The sequence below is a fragment of the Anomalospiza imberbis genome, chromosome 23, assembly GCF_031753505.1.
Source record: "Anomalospiza imberbis isolate Cuckoo-Finch-1a 21T00152 chromosome 23, ASM3175350v1, whole genome shotgun sequence".
NCBI classification, from domain to species: Eukaryota; Metazoa; Chordata; class Aves; order Passeriformes; family Viduidae; genus Anomalospiza; species Anomalospiza imberbis.
Window position 1 is genome coordinate 1435549 of NC_089703.1, and position 17568 is coordinate 1453116.

Below are 17568 nucleotides of genomic sequence, written 5' to 3' on the forward strand. Positions count from 1 at the left end.
TCCTCACAGGTGGGGACAGGGATCCAGGTGAGCCCGGAGCAGCCCCAGGCTGGGGTTCTCCTCACAGGTGGGGACAGGGATCTGCTGGAGCTGGCTGGCAGCTGAGTGTTGTGTGCCCTGCTCGTGAAAAGGGGGGAAATCTGCCCAGAAATTGTCCTGGCCTTGAGAGTTTCGTGTGCATCCCCTGCTCCCCTCTCCTCCTCCTGAGCCGGGAGGGCACCAAGAGCGGTGTGTCCTGGGAGGAGTGACCCAGACTCCCTTTGAAACCCCCAAACCTCCTTCCAGACCCCCAAACTTCCTTTCAGACCCCCAAACCCATTCTTTTTCTGTCACTTCCAGACCCCCCAAAACTCCTTTTAAACCCCAAACCCCCTTTCAGACCCCCCTTCCAGACCACCAAATGCCCTTCCAGAACCCCAAACCCCCTTCCAGACCCTCAAAGCCCCCTTTTAAACCCCCAAACCTCCTCCTTGCAGACCCCCAAACCCACTCTTTTCCTGTTGCACCCAGCCCAAAACCCCTTCCAGATCCCCAAACCCACTAATTTCCTGTCATTCCTGGCCCAAAGCCCCCTTTTAAAACCCCAAACCCCCCTTGCAGACCCCCAGACCCCCAAACCCACTAATTTCCTGTAACTCCCACCTCAAACCCCCCTTTTCAACCCCCAGACCCCCTTTAAAACCCCCAAACCCTCTTCCAGAGCCCCAAACCCTCCTTTTAACCCCCCAACTGCCCCATTTAAACCCCCAGACTCCCTTCCAGACCCCAACTGCCGCTTTTAAATCCCCAAACCCTCCTTTTAAACCCCTGGACCCCCTTCCAGACCCCAACCCCTGCTTCCCTGTCCCCAGTCCTTTGCCCGGATCAAGGGGTGGCTGGAGCACGCCCGGAGCTCCCCCAACCTGACGGTGCTGGCGGGCGGCGGCTGCGACGACAGCGTCGGCTACTTCGTGGAGCCCTGCATCGTGGAGAGCAGGGACCCCAGGGACCCCATCATGAGAGAGGTGGGGAATCCCAAATCCCCTGGGACCCCATCCCAAATCCCTGTGGGACCCCCAGGACCCCATCATGGGAGAGGTGGGGAATCCCAAATCCCCTGGGACCCCATCCCAAATCCCTGTGGGACCCCCAGGACCCCATCATGGGAGAGGTGGGGAATCCCAAATCCCCTGGGACCCCATCCCAAATCCCTGTGGGACCCCTGGGACCCCATCATGAGAGAGGAGGGGAATCCCAAATCCCCTGGGACCCCATCCCAAATCCCTGTAGGACCTCTGGGACCCCATCCCAAATCCCTGCAGGGATCCCCGGGACCCCATCATGAGAGAGGTGGGGAATCCCAAATCCCCCATCCCAAATCCCTGTGGGACCCCTGGGACCCCATCCCAAATCCCTGTGGGACCCCTGGGACCCCATCATGAGAGAGGTGGGGAATCCCAAATCCCCTGGGGCCCCATCCCAAATCCCTGTGTGATCCCCAGGACCCCATCATGGGAGAGGTGGGGACACCATCCCAAATCCTCATAGGGCAACCAGGACACCATCCTAAATCCCCGTGGGGCAACCAGGACCCCATCCCAAATCCCTGTGGGGCAACCGGGACCCCATCATGAGAGAGGTGTGGGGGGACCCCATCCCAAATCCCTCTGGGGAACCGGGATCCCATCATGAGGGAGGTGGGGATCCCATCCCAAATCCCTTCAGGGACCCCCAGGACCCCATAATGAGACAGGTGTGGGGTGATCCCCATCCCAAATCCCTGTGGGACCTCATCCTGAGGGAGGTGTGGGGTGATCCCTATCCCTGTGAGACCTCATCCTGAGGGAGGTGTGGGGTGATCCCCATCCCAAATCCCTGCAGGAACCCCATCATGAGAGAGGTGTGGGGTGATCCCCATCCCAAATCCCTGCAGGAACCCCATCATGAGAGAGGTGTGGGGTGATCCCCATCCCAAATCCCTGTGGGACCCCATCCTGAGGGAGGGGTGGGGGATCCCATCCCAAATCCCTGCTCTGGGGACGGTTCCTATGGGAATGGGTTCCTGCGTTGGGATTGGGTTCTTTGGGGTGGGGCAGCACCTGCTCCTTCCTGGGGCTGATCCCGGGGTTTGGGCTCACAGGAGATTTTAGGGCCAGTCTGGGAGATTTTGGAGTTGATCCTTGAGGAGTGTGTTGGTTTTTGGGCTCACAGGAGATTTTTGGGCTGGTCTTACTGGGAGATATTGGGGTTGATCCTCACGGGATGCATTGTTCTTCGGGCTTACAGGGGATTTTGGGGTTGATCCTCGAGAAGTGTGTTGGTTTTTGGGCTCACAGGCGATTTTGGGGCCAGTCTGGGAGATTTTGGGGTTGATCCTCATGGGATGTGTTGTTCTTTGGGCTCACAGGAGATTTTGGGGTTGATCCTCATGGGATGTGTTGTTCTTTGGGCTCACAGGAGATTTTGGGGTTGATCCTCGTGGGATCTGTTGTTCATTGGGCTCACAGGCGATTTTGGGGTTGATCCTCGTGGGATCTGTTGTTCTTTGGGCTCACAGGAGATTTTGGGGTTGATCCTCGTGGGATCTGTTGTTCTTTGGGCTCACAGGCGATTTTGGGGCTGCAAAGGAAATTTTGGGGCCGATCCTCACAGTGTGTGCTGTTCTTTGGGGTGATCCTCACGGGGTGTGTTGGTTTTGGGGCTGCACGGAAGATTTTGGGGTTGATCCTCATGGTGTGTGTTGTTTTTTGGGCTCATAGGAGATTTTTGGGCTGATCATGGCGGGTTTTGATATTTTTGGGGCCGATCCTCCTGATTTATGGTGTTCTTTGGGCTCTCTGTAAAATTTTAGGACCCTCCTCACATTATGTGTTGCTTTTTGGGCTCACAAGAGATTTTGGGGCCGATCCTGATGGGGTCTGTCATTCTTTGGGCTCCCAGGGGATTTTGGGGCAAATCCTCACAGGTTTTGTTATTTTTGGGGCTGATCCTTGGGGTCTGTGTCATTCTTTGAGCTCACAGGCAGTTTTTGGGGCAATCCTGTAAGGGTGTGTTGGTTTTGGGGCCAATCCTTGTGGGATGTGTTGTTTTTTGGGGTGATCCTACAGGGAGTGTTGGTTTTGGGGCTGATCCTTGTGGGATGTGTTGTTTTTTGGGGTGATCCTACAGGGTGTGTTGATTTTGGGGCTGATCCTTGTGGGATGTGTTGTTTTTTGGGGTGATCCTACAGGGTGTGTTGATTTTGGGGCCGATCCTTGTGGGATGTGTTGTTTTTTGGGGTGATCCTACAGGGTGTGTTGGTTTTGGGGCTGCACAGGAGATTTTCAGGCCAGTCCTCATTGGGTTTTTTTGGCTCATGGGCAGTTTTTGGGGCCGATCCTCACAGTGTGTGTGGGTTTTTTGGGACTGATCCCTTATGGTGTGTGTGGGTTTTTTGGGGCTGATCCCTTATGGTGTGTGTGGGTTTTTTGGGGCTGATCCCTTATGGTGTGTGTGGGTTTTTCGGGGCTGATCCCTTATGGTGTGTGTGGGTTTTTTGGGGCTGATCATGATGCCTTGTGTCATTCTTTGGGCTCCAGGAGATTTTGGGGCCCATCCTCATGGGGTGTCTGGGTTTTCTGGGATCAGTCCTGATGGTTTGTGGTATTTCTGGGCTCCCAGCAGATTTTGGGGCCAATCCTGATGGTTTGTATGGTTTTTTTGGGGTTGATCCTGATGGTTTGTATGGTGTTTTGGGGCCAATCCTGATCCTGACAGTTTGTGGGATTTTCTACATTCCCAGGAGCTTTTGGGGCCAATCCTGATGGGGGGTGTGGGTTTTTGGGGCCAATCCTGACAGGGTGTGGGATTTTCTGAACTCACAGGAAATTTTCGGGCTGATCCTTATGGGGTGTGTGGGTTTTTGGGGCCAATCCTGATGGTTTGTGGTACTTTCTGGGCTCCAGGAGATTTTGGGGCCGATCCTGACAGGGGTGTGTGGGCTTTTGGGGTTGATCCTGATGGTTTGTGGCATTTTCTGCATTCCCAGGAGATTTTGGGGGCCAATCCTGACTGGGTGTGAGGGTTTTTGGGGCCAATCCTGCTGGTTTGTATGGGTTTTTAGCGTTGATCCTGACAGGATGTGTGTATTGTTTGGGGTTTGTCTTGACCATCTGTGTGGGGCTTTTGTGCTCCAGGAGGTTTTGGGGCCAGTCCTGACTGAGTGTGCATTTTTTGGGGTTGATCCTGATGATCCGTGTGGGGTTTTTGGGCTCCAGGAGATTTTGGGGCCGATCCTGACGGGGTGTGTGGGTTTTTGGGGCCGATCCTGACAGGGTGTGTGCATTTTTTGGGGTTGATCTTAAAGGGATGTGTGGGTTTTTTGGGCTCCAGGAGATTTTGGGGCTGATCCTGATGGGCTGTGTAGGTTTTGAGTCCAATCCTGACGTTGTGTGTGCATTTTTTGGGGTTGATCTTGATGGGGTGTGTGGGTTTTTTGGCCTCCAGGAGATTTCAGGGCCAAACCTGATGGGCTGTGTGGGTTTTGGGGCCAATCCTGACAGGGTGTGTGCATTTTTGGGGCCAATCCTGACGGTCTGGTGGGTTTGTTGGCTTCCAGGAGATTTTGGGTTTGATCCTGACGGGATGTATGGGTTTTTGGGGTTGATCCTGATGGTTTGTGGCATCTTCTGCATTCCCAGGAGATTTTGGGGGCCAATCCTGACTGGGTGTGAGGGTTTTTGGGGCCAATCCTGCTGGTTTGTATGGGTTTTTAGCGTTGATCCTGACAGGATGTGTGTATTGTTTGGGGTTTGTCTTGACCATCTGTGTGGGGCTTTTGTGCTCCAGGAGGTTTTGGGGCCAGTCCTGACTGGGTGTGCATTTTTTGGGGTTGATCCTGACAGGGTGTGTGAGTTTTGGGACTGATCGTGATGGGGGGTCTGCATTTTTTGGGGTTGATCCTGATGATCCGTGTGGGGATTTTGGGCTCCAGGAGATTTTTGGGCTGATCCTGATGGGCTGTGTGGGTTTTGGGGCCAATCCTGATGTTGTGTGTGCATTTTTTGGGGTTGATCTTAAAGGGATGTGTGTGTTTTTTGGGCTCCAGGAGATTTTGGGGCCGATCCTGACAGGGTGTGTAGGTTTTGAGGCCAATCCTGCCGTTGTGTGTGCATTTTTTGGGGTTGATCTTGATGGGATGTGTGAGATTTTTGCGCTCCAGGAGATTTTGGGGCTGATCCTGATGGGCTGTGTGGGTTTTAGGGCCAATCCTGATGTTATGTGTGCATTTTTTGGGGTTGATCTTGATGGGATGTGTGGGTTTTTTGGGCTCCAGGAGATTTTGGGGCCGATCCTGATGGGCTGTGTGGGTTTTGGGGCCAATCCTGACAGGGTGTGTGCATTTTTTGGGGTTGATCTTGATGGGATGTGTGGGATTTTTGGGGCCAATCCTGACGTTGTGTGTGCATTTTTTGGGGTTGATCCTGATAGTCTGTATGGGTTTTTTGGGCTCCAGGAGATTTTGGGGCCAGCCCTGATGGGCTGTGTGCATTTCTGGGGCCGATGCTGACGGCCTGGCGGGTCTGTTGGCTCCAGGAGATTTTCGGGCCCATCCTGACGGTGTTCGTGTACCCCGAGCATCGCTACCGGGAGGTGCTGGAGCTCATCGACACCACCACCCCCTACGGCCTCACGGGGGCGATCTTCGCCCAGGAGAAGTGAGTCCCAAAATTCCCGAAAATTCCCCCAAAAAGCAGCTGGGGGTGCTTTTCCCAGCCGGAGTGAGGCACGGATCTTCCTCCTCTCCAGAGCAGGGAGGAGCATTTCCCACCCAGCCTGTGCTGCTTTGGCTGCTCCTCCTGCAGGGAGGGGAGGGGATGGTTTGGAAGTTTCGCTTAGTTTGTTTTTTGGGGTTTCTTAGCTCAAAAAAGCTTTTGTTTTCAGCGAGGAATTATCCCAAAGGAATGTTTGGAGCACGTGGGGGTTGAACCCACAGCCCGCTCAGCAGGAGGAGGGCAAAGAGTGGTGTAACCTCAGAGAGAATCGCCCAAAATTGTCACAGAATTCTGGGCTGGTTGGGGCTGGAGGGACCTTAGAGCTGGTCCAGGACCACCCCTGGCAGGGCAGGGACACCTCCCACTGTCCCAGGGTGCTCCAAACCCCATCCAGCCTGGCCTGGGACACTGCCAGGGATGGGACTGAGGGATAACAACCTTTGGTTTGTAACCATAAAACGTAAATAGAGAAAGAAGCTGAAAAAAAAAAACCCAAAGCAGCGAAAATGCACGAGCTGTGTGTGTGAAACCCCTGAGGCCTGGAGCTGGGCACGAGGGGACCCAACCCCCTCTGGAGGGACCAAAAAACCCCTCGGGAGGGGACCCAAGCCTCTCTGTGGCCGGTTTGGTGGCTCTGCAGCACCTGGGGGTGCTCAGGGCTGTGCCTGTCCCTGCCCAGGGCTGTCATCGAGGAGTCCCTGAGGCTGCTGCGCCACGCCGCCGGCAACTTCTACATCAACGACAAATCCACGGGGGCCGTGGTGGCCCAGCAGCCCTTCGGGGGCTCCCGCATCTCAGGTGACACCAGGGCTGCTGGCCAGGCCCTTCCCAGCTCCCCTCCGTGTCCCTCCATGTCCCTCCTGTCCTCTGTGTCCCGTCTCCCTGTCCCATGTCCCTCCCATCCCTGTGTCCCTCTGTCCTTCCCATCCTCCATATCCCTCTGTATCCCTCCTGTCCCTGTGCATCCCTCGTGTCCCTCCTTGTCCCCATCCTTCGTGTCCCTCCTGTCCTTCCATTTCCCTCCTTGTCCCCATCCCTGCATGTCCCTCCCATCCCTCTGTGTCCCCTGTGTCCCTCCCATCCTCAGTGTCCTTCCCATCCCTCCATGTCCCTCCCATCCCTCTGCATCCCTCCCATTCCTTGTGTCCCGTGTCCCTCCCATCCTCCATGTCCCTCAGTGTCCTTCCCATCCTCCATGTCCCTCCTGTGCTCCTTGTCCTTCCATGTCCCTCCTGTTCCCTTTGTCCCTCCTGTGCCCATCCTCCGTGTCCCTCCATGTCCCCATCCTGTGTCCATGTCCTTCCCATCCCTCTGTGTCCCTCCTGTCTCTCTGTGTCCCTCCTGTGCTCCGTGTCCTTTCATGTCCCTCCCTTTCCTTGTGTCCCCTGTCCCTCCTACCCTTCATGTCCCTCTGTGTCCTTCCCACCCTCCATGTCCCTCCCATCTCTCTGTGTCCCTCCTGTCCTCCTTGTCCTTCCCCATCCCTCCTGTGCTGTGTCCCTCCCATCCTTCCATGTCCCTCCTGTGCCCACCCTCCGTGTCCCTCCTGTCCCGTGTCCCTCCCATCCCTCCTGTGCTCTGTGTCCCTTGTTCTCTTCATCCCTCCTGTCCCCGTGTGTCCCTCCTGTCCCCATCCTCGTGTCCCTGCCACCCTCACGGTGTCACCAGCCCTTTCTGCTGTCCCCCACAGGCACCAATGACAAGCCCGGGGGTCCCCACTACCTCCTGCGCTGGACGTCCCCGCAGGCCATCAAGGAGACACACGTGCCCCTGGGGGACTGGCGCTACGCCTACATGCAGTGACCCTGGGGACAGCTGCCACCCCCACAGCACTTACACTACTGATCCCTAACCTGCCCCTCCTAGGAGTTCTTTAAAAAAAGAAAAAAACAAACAAACAAAAAAAAAGTGTTGTTAAATGGTAATGCTCGGAGCTCCTCGTGGTGTCCTCGGTCGCGTGGCACCTGGGGACACGATGGTGAGTGTGGCAGTGGTTGGATTTGATGACTTTAAAGGGCTTTTCCAACCTCAGTGATTCTGTGCAAGCATGCTTAATTAGGTCAGTCATTAATTAAGGGGTGGCTGCAGAGGCACAACTGGACCCTGGCTCCCTTCTCCTCCCGGCTCTCCCATCCCCAGAGCAGCTCCCTCTCCCCGGGCTGAGCGGGATCAGAGCAGGAGCTGAGATCTGTCCCCTGTACCGAGCCGTGTCCCTCGCTGTCCCCAGCAGCCCAAATCCCCGGGGGTGCAGGGCAGCCAGGCTGGTTCCACCCCCTGGGCTGGGCTTTGTCCCCACCCTGAGCCCCCTCACAGCCCTGGGCTGGGCAGGAGCCTCGTGCCAGGAGAGGGCAGCTCTGGAGAGGGCAGCTGTGCTGCTGCTTGGAACGAGTCCCAGTGCCCCATCCCAGCCCCATCCCATCCCCATCCCCATCCCCATCCCATCCCATCCCATCCCATCCCATCCCATCCCATCCCATCCCATCCCCATTCCCATCCCCATCCCCATCCCCATCCCATCCCCATCCCATCCCATCCCATCCCATCCCCATCCCCATCCCCATCCCATCCCCATCCCATCCCCATCCCATCCCCATCCCATCCCCATCCCATCCCATCCCATCCCATCCCCATCCCCATCCCCATCCCATCCCCATCCCCATCCCCATCCCCATCCCCATCCCCATCCCATCCCATCCCCATCCCATCCCCATCCCATCCCCATCCCCATCCCATCCCCATCCCATCCCCATCCCCATCCCATCCCCATCCCCATCCCCATCCCCATCCCATCCCCATCCCATCCCCATCCCATCCCCATCCCATCCCCATCCCATCCCCATCCCATCCCCATCCCCATCCCCATCCCCATCCCCATCCCATCCCCATCCCCATCCCATCCCCATCCCCATCCCCATCCCCATCCCCATCCCATCCCCATCCCATCCCATCCCATCCCATCCCATCCCATCCCATCCCATCCCATCCCCATCCCCATCCCCATCCCCATCCCCATCCCATCCCCATCCCCATCCCATCCCCATCCCCATCCCCATCCCCATCCCCATCCCCATCCCCATCCCATCCCCATCCCATCCCATCCCATCCCATCCCATCCCATCCCATCCCCATCCCCATCCCCATCCCCATCCCCATCCCCATCCCCATCCCCATCCCCATCCCCATCCCCATCCCCATCCCCATCCCCATCCCCATCCCCATCCCATCCCCATCCCATCCCATCCCATCCCATCCCATCCCATCCCATCCCATCCCATCCCATCCCATCCCATCCCATCCCATCCCATCCCCATCCCCATCCCCATCCCCATCCCCATCCCCATCCCCATCCCATCCCCATCCCATCCCCATCCCATCCCATCCCCATCCCATCCCCATCCCATCCCATCCCATCCCTCAGACCCTCAGCCCACCCAGCCGGGCTCAGGCTGGGCCAGGGCAGCAGCAGCCCCAGCTCTGTGCCCTGGCTTTGCCTCTGGGGCTGAGGCCAGGCTGGCCCTGCTGCTCCCATCCCTGTGTGTGCCCTTAGAGGAGTGGGAGAGCTGCTGGGGTTTTGGGGATCAGGGAATGTCCTGCTCCAGCTGCCTGGGGGGAACCTTCTCTGCCCCCCCTGCGAGGGGCAGGAGCTGCAGCCCTCCCACCCTGGGAGCTGCTGTCCCACCTGAGCCCAACCCCAGGGCTCTGCCAGCTGCCAAGACCAGGGCTTAAACCAGGACTTCAGTCAGGCCTTAAACGAGGACTTCAATCAGGCCTTAAACCAGGATTTAAAATTAAATCAGGCCTTAAACCAGGAGATAAATCAGGAGTTAAAATTGAACTAGGCCTTAAACCAGGCTGTAAACCAGGCCTTAGACCAAGACTTAAACCAGGCCTGGCCTGGGCTCTCCCCCAGCCAGGGCTCGGTGCTGGGAGCTGACAGGAGAAGGGATCTGGAGCACACGGCCCTGCACCTCCAGGCTCAGCTCTAATCACAAATGGGTTTGTTTCTAACCCCTATTAATTACTGAGTTAATTACTGCTCAATTAACAGCATTTGCAGGGGCTGCAGCCCTGGCAGGCGGGCACTGGCAGCTGGGGCCAGTGGTGCCACTGCCCCTGTGCAGGGCAGGCAGGAGTGGCTGGAACTCCCCTGCATCCTGGCTCAGCTAGAAAAACGTGCAATAAATTAATGTTCAAGCCTCTTTGCACTGCTTTTATGAATTATTTCTCCGGGTTGCTGTCAGATAAAGAGCCAGAGTTGGCAGTGGGGACCTTTAAATAAAATCAACCCAGGTTTACATTTTGTGTTGAAACGATGTTCCCCTGCTTGGGGAGGGAGAGGCAGGAAAATGAGGGGCCTTGTTCAGAATCCCGCGACGGTTTGGGTGGGAAGGGACCTCAGAGCCCACCCAGTGTCACCCCTGCCATGGCAGGGACACCTTCCCCTGCCCCAGGCTGCTCCCAGCCCTGTCCAGCCTGGCCTTGGACACTGCCAGGGATCCAGGGGCACCACAGCTGCTCTGGGCACCTGTGCCAGGCCCTGCCCACCCTGCCAGGGAACAATTCCTGCCCAAAATCCCATCCCACCCTGCGCCCTTTCAGCTTCAACCATTCCCCTTGTCCTCATCGTTACTCCAAATCTGGGTACTGCCTGCTGGGAGGGCACGAGGGAGCCCAGCTCTGCCCCAAAGCCACCCCAGACCCCAGCAGGGAGGAGAGAACCCCAACTCCACCTCGAAACCCTGGCAGGGAGGAGAGAACCCCAACTCCACCTCGAAACCCTGGCAGGGAGGAGAGAACCCCAACTCCACCTCGAAACCCTGGCAGGGAGGAGAGAACCCCAAATCCACTTCAAAACCCTGGCAGGGAGGAGAGAACCCCAACTCCACCTCGAAACCCTGGCAGGGAGGAGAGAACCCCAACTCCACCTCGAAACCCTGGCAGGGAGGAGAGAACCCCAAATCCACCTCGAAACCCTGGCAGGGTGGAGAGAACCCCAAATCCACCTCAAAACCCTGGCAGGGAGGAGAGAACCCCAAATCCACCTCGAAACCCTGGCAGGGAGGAGAGAACCCCAAACCCCTGGAAGGAGAAGAACACCCCAAATCTTCAGCAGGCAGGAGAGAGCCCCAAACCCACCCCAAACTCCAGCAGGGAGGAGAGAGAGAGTCAAAACCCACCCCAAACCCCTGGCAGGCAGGAGAGAGCCCTAAACCTCCGGCAGGGAGGAAAAAAGCCCAAATCCACCCCAAACTTCTAACACGAGTGGAGAGAGAGCCCCAAACCCACCCCAAATCCTGGCAGGGAGGAGAGAGCCCCAAACCCCCGGCAGGGAGGAAAAAAGCCCAAATCCACCCCAAACTTCTAACACGAGTGGAGAGAGAGCCCCAAACCCACCCCAAATCCTGGCAGGGAGGAGAGAGCCCCAAACCCCCGGCAGGGAGGAGAAAACCACAAATCCACCCCAAATTCCTAGCAGGGTGGAGAGAGAGCCCCAAACCCCAGCAGGGTGCAGAGAGCCCTGCCCTGACTGCCGGGATTGTCCCCAAGCCATCACCCAGGTGGGGCCACAGCGCTGTCCCCTCCAGCCCGGGCACCTCTGGCCACCCAGCTTGGGACAAGCCCCTTCAGAGCCGCCCCAAATGCCACCCCCGACCCTTCCCGGCCCCACTGCCCGGCCAGCCCCGGCCCCCAGCGCCTTTCACGCCTCCAGGCCGGAGTGTCAAGTGGATTTTTGAGCCTTAACTTGGAATTTCATGGCTTTTGTGGCTCCAAATCAGGCCCCTAATGCCATTTAAACCTTGGCTTTTCCAAGCTGATAAATGCCCGGGAAGGTGCAGGGACAGGGAGGAGCCTCCTGCTTCCCTGGGGTGGAGGAAAGGGGCCTGGGAGGGCTCGGGGGCTCTGCGTGACCCCAAAAATGAGCAGTACCAGGTCTGGAGTGCCCGGTGGAGCTCCAATCCCATCCCTGGCTCTCGGCAATCCCGAACACGTCCCGGAGCCGGGAGCAGGGCAGGAGGATGAGCCAGGCTCTGGCTGGGAAGTGGCAGAATTTCCCTGGATAAATGGGAGCTTTTCCCTGGATAAATGGCAGATCTTCCCTGGGTAAGTGGCAGATTTTTCTTGGAAAAGTGGCAAGTTTTCCCTGGAAAAGTGGCAGGTTTTCCCAGGATAAAAGGGAGGTTTCCCCTGGATAAATGGCAGATCTTCCCTGGAAAAGTGGGAGATTTTCCCTGGATAAATGGGAGGTTTTCCCTGGAAAAGCAGCAGATTTTCCCTGGGTAAGTGGCAGATCTTCCCTGGAAAAGTGGCAGGTTTTCCCTGGATGAGTGGCAGATTTTCCTTGGGCAAGTAGCAGATTTTCCTTGGAAAACTGGCAGGTTTTCCCTGGATAAATAGCAGAATTTCCTGGAAAAGTGGCCGATGAACTGGGAATCCCTGTGGGATGAACTGGGCATCCATGGGGGATGAGCTGGGAGAGGAAGAGGAGGAGGCTCTGCCCGGGAGAGCAGCTTGGGATCAGCCCCTGCTGCCCTGGCACTGAGCAGGGAGGATTCTGCTTCCTGGGCGATCTAAAAAATTTTTAAAACCCAAAAAAACCCCTAAGAAAACCCCAAAAAGCAAAGCAAAGCAAATCCACAAAAAACCCAACAACAACAGCAACCAAAAAACCCACAAAAACCCAACAAACCAAAGAACACCCAAAAAACCAAACCACAAAAGAAAACAGAACAAAACCAAAAACAGAGAAAACCCACAAAAAAAAAAAAAAAAAAAAAAAAAAAAACCAAAACAAAACCAAAAACAAACTCAAACCCCCCCCCCCAAAAAAAAAAAAACCAAAAAAACAAAACCAAACCTCCCCCCCAAAGAAAGGGGGGGTGTCCCCAATGGGGCAGGGGTGTCCCCGATGGGGCAGGGTGGTGCCCGATGATTTTGGCTCCGGGGGAGGCCAGAGGAGACCCCTGAGGGGTCAATAAATGAGCTCTAAATGCCTGCCCTGGCAGCAGGAGCACCCGCTGGGAAGCTGGTACCAAATTTGATTTTTTTTTTCTGGGAAATTTTTGCTTTCCACGTTCTGGAACACGTCGGGGTCCCTGCAGAGCTCCTCTGGTGCCAGCAGTGCCCCCCCGCAGCTGCAGCCTCCTGAACCCCCCTTCCCACAAACTGCTCTGGGGGGGACCTTCGGGGCTCCTTCTTCTCCCAGCCTGCCTGATTTCCTCCCAAAAATCCCAAACCCGGCATCCCGGGGCTGGATTCCCCGTGTTCCCCGCACCCCACGGGCTGGCTGTGCCCGGTGCTGGTGCCCCGGGGGGGCACGCTCCAATTCCCGGACAATTCCCGGCTCTGGGGGCGGCGGTTTCCCCTCATTTCCCAAGCAGAGGTTGGAAGATCTCCCGGCACGGGAGGGGAGGCGCTTTGGGATGCGGGGAAGGGCCGGGCTGCGGGATAAGGGAATGTTCCCCACGGCCAGGGGGGCACGGAGCGAGACCCCCAGAAAACATCGCCCCGTCCCTCCATCCTCCCCTCGCAGTCCTGGCAGGGATTTTTGGGAGCAGCCCGCACCTTCCCGTTTTCCCATCCCCCGAATAAAAGGATGATGAGGAGAAACGAGCCGCAGGAGGCACGGTGGGGACAGGAGGGGGAAAAACGGCGCGGGCAGAGCCAGGAACCCTGAGCGTCATCCCGGGGGTTTCCAGGGAAGAAGAGCCCCCCGGGCTGGTTTTCCTCTGTTTCTGTCTGTTTTGATTTCTCCCTTTCCCCATTTCTGCCCGGGCTTCTCCTCCCCGGCCCCGGGGGCGCTCGGAGGCTTTGGGGGAGCGGAGCATCCGCGGGGGCTGCGGGCAGGGGGAGTTTGCGGTACGGGGATGCAGCGGCAGATGGAGATCGTTATCCCGCTCTCCGCGGGAAAACGGGGAAAAAACCGGGAAAAGTGGGGGGGAAAAAAACGGGAAAAGTGGGGGAAAAAACCAGGAAAAGTGGGGGAAAAAAACCGGGAAAAGAGGGAAAAAAAAACCGGGAAAAAAGCCCGGAAAAAAAAAAACGGGGGAAAAAAGGTAAAAAAAAACCGGGGAAAAAACCGTGAAAAGTGTGCGTGTGTGTGTGGGGGGGGGAAGGGTAAAAAACGGGGGAAAAAAAACCCAGGAAAAGTGGGGGGAAATCCGGGAAAAGCAGCGGCTCCCGCCGGGCTGCCAGGCAGGGACGGCTCCTCCGGGGGGTCGGGCCGCAGCTGATGGCACCAGGGCTGCAGGAGGTGCCGCGGGGCCGGGAGGGCTCGAGAAGGGGAAGAGCCGCAGGGTTCAGCTCTGGAGCCGGATTTTCCCACAGGGAGGGTGGGAGGAAGCCAGGAAAGAAACAGCGACAGCGAGAAAGGGGAGAGGGTTTGAGGGCGTCGTCCCCGCTCCACAAACAAACCGGGGGTTTAAGAGCAAGTGCCTGCACTCCCCTTCCCCTCCAAAAATGCTGCAGAATCACCGAGAGGCTCCTAATATTTAACATTTTTGTTAAAGCCGCGGGTCCTGGAGTCATGAGAATGCAGCGGGATGTCAGCCTCCAGCTAAAACAAATAAAGAGGGGATTCACATCCCCCGGGCTGACACGGCAGAGCGGCAAGGAGACGTGACCCCACCTCAGGGCCGGGAAAAACCCTGGAAGATGAAGGGCTGGGAGGCACGGAGCCCCTCAAGCACCCCCCGACTCTTTTACCAACCGAAGCTCGGGGTGCGCCCCTGCGGAGCGAGCGCACCCCGGGAAGCTTCTTCCCACCGGGAAGCACCCCCGGATCCCCTCCTGCCGGGCTCGGGGCCTCTCCCGGCCCCCGGAGCCGGGGATGCTCCGGCGGGAGGGCGCGGCTCCCGCTGCCCCCGCGGGGCCGGTCCGGGAGCCGCCGAAACCCGGGGCCAGCCCGGCCCGGAGGGGGAACAGGGGAGGGCGGCCCCGGCTCTGCGGGGAACCCCCGGCCATAAATCAAAAATCACTCCCCGCGGGCTGCCCGGCCCGCCGCGGCTCGGCAGGAGGAGCAGGAGGGCCTGGCAGCGGCGCAGAGCTGGGATTTGGGATTAGGAGCGGATTTTGGGATCAGGAGGGAACTTTGGGATTAGGAGGGAACTTTGGGATTAGGAGGGAATTTTAGGATCAGGAGGGAACTTTGGGATTAGGAGGGAACTTTGGGATTAGGAGAGGATTTTGGGATTAGGAGAGGACTTTGGGATTAGGAGAGAACTTTAGGATTAGGAGGGAACTTTGGGATTAGGAGAGGACTTTGGGATTAGGAGGGAATTTTGGGATTAGGAGAGGACTTTGGGATTAGGAGAGGACTTTGGGATTAGGAGGGAATTTTAGGATCAGGAGGGCGTTTTGCCCCTCCCAGCTGCGGCCCCGGCCCCACCCGTGGCCGGGTTGGCCCCGGGACCGGGAGGGGCCGGGGCTGGAGGGGGCACAGAAGCACTCGGGGTCCCATGGGATGGGACCTTGGAGGGTCAGAGCTGATCCATCCATGCAGAGCCATCCAAAATCTGGATCCCGGCCCATCCAAAGGGATGGAACCTGCTCATTCCGAAGGGATGGATCCTGGCACATCCAAAGGTCGGATGCTGGGCGGGGTGGGCAGGGGGAGCTCCAGCCCTTTGTCCCTGGGGGCGGGCGCCATCCTTCAAACAGCAACGCCCTCAAATGCCACATCCTCACCGTCCTCACCGTCCTCGTCCTCCTTGCCCTCCTCATCCCTCTCATCCTCATCCTCACACAGCTCCTGGAGCACAAGCCTCATCCCCGCGGATGCTTTTCCCTGGCCGCGCCCTCTCACCCCACCTGGGCCCTGTGCCCCCACAGTCCCTCTCCTGGGGGTTATCCCCTAAATCTGCTCCCGTCCCTACAGCCCAGCGCCCCCAGGCTCAGCAGCAGCGCAGAGCCTCCCCTCCCCCGCACCCCAGCCCTCCCTCCCTCCGCAGCCCGGCTCGGATGTTTAAAATGTATCAGCGCTTCCATCTCAGCTGCTGCTTTCCATCCCTCAGCGATAAGGGATCTGCGCGTACACAGCGCCCGGAACGCTGCGCTCCCTCCCGCCGATATTCCCCCCGGGGCCGATTATCCGCATCCTCCCAGCGGCAGCCCCGCTCTGCCCTTGGTTTTTTGTGGGGGATTTCCCCCCCCAACGCCACCCTTCGGTTCCGTGCCCCCGCCCCGAGCCGTGCTGGCAGATCCGAGATCACAACGCTGACATTTGGGCGGCCGTGCCGCAGTGCCAGGCGGGCAGAGCTGCCGGGGACAATCGATTCTCCCCGCTCCGGCTCCCGGTGCCGTCCGGAACATTCAATCCACGTGAGACCAGCCCTGCCCGCGGCTCCCTGCGCCTTCCCCCGGCTCGGGGGGAACGGGGCACCCCAAAAACCGGGAACGCTGCTGGAGCCGGGCGGGAGCAGCTGGGAGGGGAAGGGAAAAGGAAAGGGAAAAGGGAAAAGGGAAAAGGGAAAAGGGAAAAGGGAAAAGGGAAAAGGGAAAAGGGAAAAGGGAAAAGGGAAAAGGGAAAAGGGAAAAGGGAAAGGAAAGGAAAGGAAAGGAAAGGAAAGGAAAGGAAAGGAAAGGAAAGGAAAGGAAAGGAAAGGAAAGGAAAGGAAAGGAAAGGAAAGGAAAGGAAAGGAAAGGAAAGGAAAGGAAAGGAAAGGAAAGGAAAGGAAAGGAAAGGAAAGGAAAGGAAAGGAAAGGAAAGGAAGCAGCGTGGAGCAGGGAAAGCCGTGCCCCTCTGCACGGCCAAACTGGACTGTGCTGGGATGGCAAACTGGGACCAGTCTGCTGCCCCTCCAATGCCACACCCGCTGCCCAGAGAGGGCTGATAATGCTGGGAAAGGTGATTCCAGCCGGGTGGCCGGGGAAAAGCACACGGTGGAACCCGGGGGCTTGGAGGGAACAGGGATAATGGGGTTTTGGGCTCCCGGAGAGACTCGCTGGGTCCCAAATCCCCCGAGCTCCAGATGTGCAGCCCAGTCCTCAGGGGCCGGGCTGGAGGCTCAGGGTGGGTGCGGTGGATGCACCCAGAGGTGTTCCCAGGGGGATCCCAGGTGTTCCCAGGGGGATCCCAGGTGTTCCCAGGGGGATCCCAAACCCCTCCCGCAGGAACCCCTCCTCAGACAGGGCGGTGCTGGATCCCTGCGGGGATGGGGAGGTTGAGGCACAGCACCGGCAGCGAGCCTGGGAAGGGCCTGAAGGCTCCGCAATCAACAAGGAGACAAGTGGGATTCCCATTCCTCGGGGAAGTGGTGGGATGGGAGCTCTGGGAAGAGCTGCAAAGCCGGGGGTGACATCTCCACGCACTGGTGGCACCTCAGTCCCCGCCTCGCTGTGTCCCCGGACAGACCCTCGGGGTCTGGAGCAGCTGCGGGAACGGAGGTGCCGGAGCGGGGCTCAAACCCCATCCTGGGTCCATGGGGAAAGGCGGTGACGCCCGTGGCCCAGGAATGCGGCCCTCGGCTGGCCCCCGAGCCCCGCTGGCCCCGAGCCCCGCTGGCCCCGGGCCCGGCTGGCAGGCGATGCGCGGGGACAGCTGTGCCCGGTGACATCAGCCCCGCCTGGGGAGCGCTGCCTCGGCCCGGGGCTCCTTCTCCAGGGGAAAGAGGGGGGAAGGAGCCCGTGCTGCCCTTAACCCTCCGCTTGCCGCGGGTCCGGGCAGCGGCGGCTCCCGAGGAGGAGAACGGGGCGGGCCCCGCACCCCAATCCCGGCGCGACCGCTCCAGGCCAGAGAGGACGCCCCAGCCGGGCTGGGTCACGGAATAACCGCGGTGTTCCCCCCTCCAGCTGCCCAAAATCCAGCTGCGGGCTCTGTTTTCTCAGCCCCGGCTCTCTG

At 58.5% G+C, this 17568-nt stretch overlaps 1 protein-coding gene across 1 annotated transcript in view; it reads left to right on the forward strand.

Moving 5' to 3' along the window:
• Nucleotides 1-17568, forward strand: part of ALDH4A1 (aldehyde dehydrogenase 4 family member A1) — a 46084-nt gene that overhangs the window by 11358 nt on the left and 17158 nt on the right. The window contains exons 12-15 of the mRNA XM_068171776.1: nucleotides 852-1004; nucleotides 5554-5675; nucleotides 6412-6530; nucleotides 7423-7548. Coding sequence (XP_068027877.1) covers nucleotides 852-1004; nucleotides 5554-5675; nucleotides 6412-6530; nucleotides 7423-7535 — 507 coding nt within the window. The 3' untranslated portion in view covers nucleotides 7536-7548. The remainder of the gene's footprint in view (nucleotides 1-851; nucleotides 1005-5553; nucleotides 5676-6411; nucleotides 6531-7422; nucleotides 7549-17568) is intronic.